This window comes from Limulus polyphemus, unplaced genomic scaffold (genome assembly GCF_000517525.1).
Source record: "Limulus polyphemus unplaced genomic scaffold, Limulus_polyphemus-2.1.2 Scaffold3736, whole genome shotgun sequence".
NCBI classification, from domain to species: Eukaryota; Metazoa; Arthropoda; class Merostomata; order Xiphosura; family Limulidae; genus Limulus; species Limulus polyphemus.
In genome coordinates this window covers 9,742-18,682 of record NW_013669346.1, presented here as the reverse complement: position 1 = coordinate 18,682, position 8,941 = coordinate 9,742, and the positions used below count along the sequence as shown (strand labels likewise).

Here is an 8,941-nt window from a genome sequence, read left to right as displayed (position 1 = left end):
GAACAGCAAATTAGGCGCAACGTCATAATATTATTCACACACCTAAATTAATTTAAGTTACTATATGGTGCATCAAAGAGGACCCCAAAACACTCGAGATTTCTGGGTGATGTGTGTTTTTGTGGGTGTTGTCGAAAGATGATGAAACTTTTTGGTGAGTTTATTACGCGTCATGGCTATTTTAAAGTATTTTTGAGACAAGTTTTTATTGTATATGTTTACCTTGTGTGTGTGCGTGTGTGACTCGTTCTGTTAGAATTAGGGGCCCTGCAACGAACAACGTCATAAGGGGTTAAAGGACTTTAAATTCTCTAACTCTGGTGGTAATGGCTTATTATGCATTCTTCTTAGGCAAGAAACCGTAATGGGTCAGCTAAGGGTGAGGTGTTTAATTTTATCATTCTTCCCTGTTTTATATAACGTTGTTAATGTAAACGCCTGAGAGAACTATTAACTGGTAAACAGTTTAGATCCGTGACGATTCAAGGAGACAAAACGACGCAATTTACTGCACGAATCTGTGACGATAACGTGATTTTGTTAACCTCTATATTGGATCTGTCTTCACGCGTAAAGTGGAAAATTTGTGGTTAAAATCGTGTGTTGGTCTACCATGACAAGTTCAAATGGAGTCTCGTCATTCTCAATTGATAGCGTGTCGGGCTGAGGATCGTAGGGCCCAGAGTTTGAATCGTGAAGTCACTGAACAGATCCGCACTTTCAGCTGTGTGTGCGTTATAAAAGTGAAAATCAATTCCATTATCGAATTATAGAGCCGGACAAATCTCATGTAGTAAAATTGCTTCTACTTGGCTGGATGCCTGCCCTCTGGTCGGGCAGGCATGGCCAGGTGGTTAGGGAGCTCGACTCGCAATCAGCCGTGAGGGCGTTATTATGTGACGGTAAATCCTACTATTCGCTGGTAAAAAAGTAGCCCAAGAGTTGGCGGTGGGTGGTGATGACTAGCTGCCTTCCCTCTAGTCTTTCATTGTTAAATTAAGGACAGCTGGGGCAGATAGCCCTCGCGTAGCTTCGCGCGAAATTCAAACCAAATCCCTCTGGTCAGTAGTTAAAAATGTAAGATAGGTATATTTGAATTCTTGGGGTCTTTAACCTGACCGTTTAACGTGCACGCATAATGTTCTATTCAGTTTGAGAATTCCAATTTGAAATTCACTTACACAAAGTATGGAAAATAATACAAAAAATGTACTTTTTAATATTTAATTTTTAATTAAGACATGTAAGAAATTATCACTAAATTATTAACTTTTAATTATCATACTGTTTACATCTGTTACCAGATTAGTCTGTATAATGTTGTTGTAGAACATGGAAGTATACGTATGTTTAATTCCAGGTTTGAGCTTTTCGTTTGTTTATTGTTAAGCACACAGCTGCACAATGGATTACCTGTGTTGTAACCAGCACGGGTATCGAAATTCGATTTTTAGTGTTATAAGCCCTCAGGCTTACCGCTGAGCCACCAGGGAGCTGGGGGCTCGGGGGGGGGGGCAGTTTCAGTTTACTACGACGACCAGAAATGTGAGTAGTGTTTTTCAATATCTTATCATCTTTTACATAAAAACGTATCCTGGAGTGACGTAGTTTAGTGATGGAAAGTTTTAACTCAATAATTAATTCGTACGTTAATGTTTATCGTTCCAAAATATAACAATTGGCAGGGTATTTCAAAACATTTTATAGATTTACAATACTTGTGTGATGTTCCAGCCAAATGTGCATTACCAGTAAACGTTGGAAATGTCATTGGAAGATTAAACAAGCTTTTTTCGATTACTCATGCGGCCCCCCAGTGACACAGCGGTATGTCTGCGGACTAACAACGCTAGAAACCGGGTTTCTATACCCGTGGTGGGCAGAGCACAGATAGCCCTTGTGTAGCTTTGTGCATAATTAAAAACAAAACAAACAAACAATTACTTATGAAGAAAAAAAATGCATCTGTTTTAGTTTACTCTACTACAGAAAAAAATAACAGTTTTAACAAAAAAGACCTCCCTACGGTGGGTCAGCAGTAAATTTACGGATTTGCAATGCTAAAATCTGGGGTTCGATTCCCAACGGTGGACGGGGAGAGTGCAGATAGGCCATTGTGCTGCTTTGCGCTAAAAACAACAACTGAGTCGAGACAGGCTACTTTCTACCATAATATAACAGCCGATTATATATATATATTTCGCTCTCCAGGATGTAACTTCGTATTTTCATCTCTACCACACTTCGCCAACGAAGCAAATACATACCAGTAGTTTTTAAATGTTTGCTCTACGTGTGCTTAGAAAATTGGTATTGGATCTAGGAATCGTTAACGAGGAAAATAATCACGTGCGTGTGTATTATTATTATACGCATCTATCTATGTTATTGATTGGCTAATTGGATGCTTTCAAGTCTAAACCTAATCAACACAACGTTAATTAACTAGCTCTTGTTTGTTTCGCTTACCTGTATATGTCTGAAAGTCACTTTCACCGGTTGGTTCAGGTTTTGGTTTCCGTACTGATTTAATGAAGCTGAGAGGACGCGAGAGTTGACCACGAACGATCTGTGTTTTTCTACACTGGTCACTGTTGAACGTTGGTTGGCTGAAGTGAGCAAAGTTTCAAGTTTGTTGTAAGCAAGGAAAAGGACACGGATAATTCCTGTTCCATAGCAAAGAGAAACGAGAAGCGTTATCATAAGTTCTAACATTCACACCACACAAAATTACAGTGATTACGAAACATCATCGAACACTAGCAAAGAGAAACGAGAAGCGTTATCATAAGTTCTAACATTCACACCACACAAAATTACAGTGATTACGAAACATCATCGAACACGCTCGCCCTTTCAGCCGCGGGGACGATAATATGTGACAGTCAATTCCACTATTCGCTGGTTAAAGAGTAGCCCAAGAGTTGGCGGTGGATAGTGTTGACTAGCTGCCTTCTCTCTAGTTTATCACTACAAGATTAAGGACGGCTAATGCAGATGGTAGCTTTACGCGAATTTCAAAAACAAACAAACAAATCCGAAACCTAACGGGTAAAAAGAAAACTTATAGTTTTGAGGGGGACATTTACAAAAGTTTACTGGTATAGGAGATACGTACATGAACAACATCCAGGTCGGCAACTCTTTAAATCTCTTAACCAGCTGATAATATCCCCCCCCCTAAAAAAATTAACCCACTTTAAATATCGACTGAACTTTTATCAAGAACTACCGGTGAACGAGGGTTTCTTGTACATCGTTCAAAATTAGGGTTTACGTATTTATTTGTTCTATTTCTATTTTAATCCTCAAATAACCGACTTGACTACAAACATCTTGTTAGTAAATTAAGAGTTAATATTATAAAATTACAATAACCCACGGACTTTTTAAACATGTTTTACAAAACTATGTACGTAACACATAAACATGTAAACAATGATACGGTCGAATATTGTAGTGACTTCCGTTAATTACTACTGAATTTTATATGTATTTGTCCCCCTGTGGGACAGCGGTAAGTCTTCGGATTTACAACGCTAAAATCAGGGGTTCGATTCTCCTCTATAGACACAGCAGATAGCCTGATGTGGTTTTGCTATAAAACACACACACTCATACATACATACATACATCCTATGTAGATGAGTTTTTTATTTTTTTATACTCACTTCTTTACTCTGTCTGTTACATCAGTCAATGTAAAGAAGTGACTATGTAGATGAGTTTTTATTTTTTTGTACTCACTTCTATCACTAACAGTACTGGACGTCAATCCGCATTAACAAAAATTACAGTGAAATTTCACCAGAAAAACCTTAGGCCTATTTAACATAAATTAACTTAAACGTAAAGCTGTATTCACATTCTTTCTTCAATTTTAGTTTCCTTATGATTGGTTATAACGGTTAATATATGTATATAAACATTATATACACTCATATATGAAGAATATATTGCTTTGTTAGATTTACACAAGAATTTTCGACTAGCCTAAATGTCCTAAGCTTCTCAAACCTTAGATATTATTATGAGATATTATCTGGATTATGGCCGAAAATATCGATAGTATCTTTCTAATCGTTATCGAGTTTTAGTCTCCATGATTTGTTTTATAACCAATCACATTCTTATTTAGACAGGCATATAAAATTGGTTACATTATTTGCTAAGTTTTTTTCTCTCTTTTTAGCTTTGATCTGGGGAGTTAGCTTTAAAAAAGCACCATTTTTAATTGTTTGTTTTTATTTGTAAGAAAAGAGATATTCTTTTAATCGGGACGAGCCTCGCGTGACGTATTAAGATTAAGGAAAACACGTGAAATGTATACTTAAATAACAGAACAAAAATAAGTAATTGAAGAAACCTTTATAAAGTTTTTTTGTTGAATTTCGTGCAAAGATACACGAGCGCCATCTGTACTAGCCATCCCTAATTTTGAAGTGAAGACTTAAGAGAGGACAGCTATTCAACACCACCCACCGCCAACTCTTGGACTACACGTTTACCAACGAAAAGTGAGATTGACCGTTACATTATAACACTCCCACAGTTGAAAGGGCGAACATGTTCAGTAACAGGATTCGAACCCGCGATCCGCAGGTTGCGAGTTGAGTGCCTTAACTACCAGGCCATGATAGGCCTAATTAATAAAGGATTGTCCTTCTAGTCACTTCTAAAAAATATTTCGATAAAACAGGAAACATAAATGACCAAAAATTACCATTTCTTGACTGTTCAGTTAAAGCCGGAGTCGGTAATTCTATTGTATCTTCAACATCAATCCAAGTGGGGTCGCTTTTGTCATACGAGCTCGGGAATTGAACATTTGACATCGACCATGCATGGACTCGACGGACTGACACCACTGTAAAATACAAACAATGCAAAAAAAAAACGTGTTTACCTCACAGACAAGATGGCAATTATCAAAAATGGCGAGTACTTAACATTCTGTTGAAAACAACGAATTCGTTTTATTACACCTTTATTATATCGTCACGTACCAATAATGGTCACACTGCGTGACAAGACGTTTGGGTCCCTTGTTCTTATTTGTTGAAATGTGTCATAAAGTTTTGTTGAATTTTTATACTTCAGCTAGAAATAAATAATACATTAGGGCTAGTTTCTGAATAAATATATACATTAGGGCTAGTTTCTGAATATATGATACATTAGGGCTACTTTCTGAATAAATAATACATTAGCGCTAATTTCTGAATAACTAATACATTAAGGCTAATGTTGAACATATAATACATTAGGGTTAGTTTCTGAATAAATAATACATTAGGGTTAGTTTCTGAATAAATAATACATTAGGGCCATTTTCTGAATATATAATACATTAGAGCCAGTTTCTAAATATATAATACATTAGGGATAGTTTCTGAATAAATAATACATTAGGGCCATTTTCTGAATATATAATACATTAGGGCCAGTTTCTAAATATATAATACATTAGGGATAGTTTCTGAATATATAATACATTAGGGATAGTTTCTGAACATTTAATACATTAGGGATAGTTTCTGAATATATAATACATTAGGGATAGTTTCTGAACATATAATACATTAGGGATAGTTTCTGAACATATAATACATTAGGGATAGTTTCTGAACATATAATACATTAGGGATAGTTTCTGAATAAATATATACATTTCCTTTTAACTTTTATCTTTTTTATTCATTTATGTCTTGCTGTTTCTGTTTATAACACGTTTATCTTTTTAGGTATAAACCTTCTCTCTCTCTCTCTCTTTCTCTTTTCTTCATTTTCAAAGGGCCGAGGGTTAGCCCTGTGGTAGAGAAATTTTTGGATTTCGAAGCTGGCATTCCGGGTTCAAATCCATGCAATACCATAAACAATTCCCCAATCTTTAAGCAGTAAGTGCGTCATCAGAGCGGTAATTAATTCCTTACTGTGATCGGCGGATGCTGCTGATTGGCTGTCTTCCCTCTGGTAAGTAGTTCGAAATTAGGGCCGGTGGTACGCAACTTCAGTAGCTTTTCAACAAATACAGATATAAAATACATTTTTAAAGCTGCGTAGTTCAGAATCAAACCTGATCTTTTCGCATGCCGAACAAATGTCGTGCCATTTAAACTAAAGAAAGAAATCCTCAGTCACACCTAAACAATCTGGTTGCCATGCCCTTCCTCATAAAAACAAGGTCCGCCTTCTGACTTAATCTAAAAACATGGCTACTCATTGAATACCAAATTTTTGTTCTTAGGTAATTGAGTTTTTTTTACGTGGTCCAGGATAGAACTCGCCACTTCTCACGTGCCAAAGAAATGATCTACCATCTAAGTTAAGGAGTTAAGCCCTTAGTTACTGCTAGTATATCACGTACCATTCAAACACACTAATCACGTCAGTCCTTCGGATCAAATCTGGCACCTCTCGCATGCCAAGTGGTCAGTAAAGTAGGGGGGGATTAACCCCTTGATTCTGCTAGTTTTAACAATTTAAACTACGTTTAACATCTAACAAAAAGAATAATACCAAGCTTCAGCTATACTTACAAATATTACTTTGGGCTCGCTGTAGTAGTTCGAAGGGACTGTAATCCGCTAAAAGCCAAGTCACTCTTTCTAAAGATTCCAGGAGCGAAGATATCGTCAACTGTTTCGTAGGTTCTGGTAAGTCCCGCCAGGAGTCGCTTCGGGTGTCTTCAATAAGATTGCTTGAAGATTCTAATAAATTCTAAGCAACAGAGGACAATTGATATTGTTTTAACATCAGACAAAGTGATGCTCTAACGTAAGTCATTAATGTTAGCTAACAAAAAGCTATGTTCCATACTCCATTTTTTTATTGAGTGATATCGTAACGCTATTATAAATACGTAAACACTCGGTTAAACGAAAATCAAAATTGTTCGTAAACTTCTAATGTTACTTTAGATTCTACTATTAAGGTACCTGGAACACTTCTTGCACGATCGTGTATCGAGTCCTTCTTTCTCCAACGTTTCGAATTTTATGTGTCAACTTATCGACTAGTTTTTGCATTATAATCGTTGACTGTCGGACATCTCCGCCATACATCGGTTTTGTTCGGGTTAAGTCAGCTAAATCAATAGCTATCCTAACCATGGACTCTTCGGCTTCGATCTGGAAGAATATCAGTAAATGGTATAGAAATCAAGCAGAACAAGAGTAACGTGATTACTAAGATTAGGGAAGTCGACCACATCGCCACCTATAGGGACTTTTTACTGTTTTCGTAAAAAAAATGAAAAAAATTATTGAGTACATGACATTGCAGAGAAATGGAAAATGATTGGTGGAAAAATCATAGTTATTTCAGTAATACTTATAAATAAAAAAAAAAGTCATGCACGGGGAAGACATAGGAGCCCCCGGGAGATCACATAGTAGAGTCAGATCCGAACTGTGACCAGAGGGGCCTAAGGGTACGGGCATGCTATGTTTGGTGACAATCAGTCCAGTTATAAGTTAACACACATACAGGCTTCGTCAAACAATAAGTAGTTTATACTTAAATATTTCAGAATTAATATTATTTACTTGATCAAGCCTAGCTACGGTAGAAGTTATGACCAATTCTTGTATACATAAAGTTAGGCCTAATTTCATGCTTCAATGTACGGAAAAGTTTATAAAGACGGGTGTTAACATCAGTGAAGATAATATTAGAGGGAACGTATATATATATAAACACTGTTTTTACATCAATTAATATTTAATCCAGGTGCAAAATCGATATTTAATCACACACAGAAAAAAAGAAAGAAAAAAGATTGAGAGTATTATAGCACGGGGAAAAAAAACAACTATAAACACCAATTTGCACGTTGTGAAACCTCTAAAGTGGAACTCCCTCAGCCTACAAAGGATTTTTTGTTAATATGGGTTATGATATTTTTGTGTATACGAACCCTGTTGTCTAGATTATCCACCCATGCAGAACGACAGCCGCTTAGATCTGGCTTATCTGGTGTCCACTGTACCAGTGTTGTACCACAAAACCACCTTGCGTAACCTGGAAAAATAAAATAAAAACTATAACGACATGTTTTGTTTTTTAAATATGAAAACGGGTCACAAACAAAGGAGAAACAGTATAAATCTATAACATTTCACTCACAATACGTTACATATATTATTTAGTTTGTTTATCACTGCCAAACTGAACGATGAGTTATCTACCATGCCGACAGCAGGGATTGAACCCCGAATCTAAGAGTTGTAAATACTCAAGATTACCGCTGAGCCACAAGAGGGATAAAATGTATATATTTACGTTTTCTGAAAATAAGGAAAAGGACGGGTGTTATAGCGAAAAAAAAAGTTTTAAATTTAACTGTTATTAATTAAAATCCAAGCCCCCAATGACTCAACGGTAAGGCTGGAGGCTAATAATGCCCAAAAACTGAGTTTCGATACCCGTGTTAGTTTACAGCACAGATAGCTCATCGTGTTGTTTTGTGCTTAACTAAAAACCCACAGACGAACAAGAAGAAAAACATGATAAAATTGAATATTGAATTCATATAAATGAAAAAAAAACAACACACACACAAACTCAAAACAAAACAGCAACTATAATATTTTAACTTTGCAAGAACGATCATACTTATTACTTAAATTTTCCAAATTCACTACTGTAAAACGAAACGTCTTCCGTTGCTCATAAACTGGTCATTTTTGATCAACCTCACCTGTGGCGCCATCAGGACATTTCTGTATCAACACTTGACCTTTTCTCGTGCGATTCCACAACAGTTGTCTACTGACGACCGGTGGGCAGTAAGTATCGATAAGGTTATCACTACTGGCAGGGGAGTGACGTGGGATGGTTGGGATGCTGATTTCTGTAAAGGTTTAGACTGGATTATCTAATGGAAGTTAATCTCTCGTTGGATTATCTAATGGAAGTTAATCTCTCGTTGGATTATCTA

The 8,941-nt window shown here is 36.4% G+C and overlaps 1 protein-coding gene across 1 annotated transcript in view; it reads right to left on the bottom strand.

Moving 5' to 3' along the window:
- LOC111088425 (latrophilin Cirl-like) overlaps positions 1-8,941 on the bottom strand; it is a gene marked incomplete at its 5' end in the record, with an annotated part of 28,894 nt that overhangs the window by 12,336 nt on the left and 7,617 nt on the right. The window contains 5 exons of the mRNA XM_022398516.1: positions 2,470-2,666; positions 4,724-4,867; positions 6,540-6,720; positions 6,939-7,130; positions 7,919-8,022. Of these exons, the coding sequence (XP_022254224.1) occupies positions 2,470-2,666; positions 4,724-4,867; positions 6,540-6,720; positions 6,939-7,130; positions 7,919-8,022 (818 nt within the window). The remainder of the gene's footprint in view (positions 1-2,469; positions 2,667-4,723; positions 4,868-6,539; positions 6,721-6,938; positions 7,131-7,918; positions 8,023-8,941) is intronic.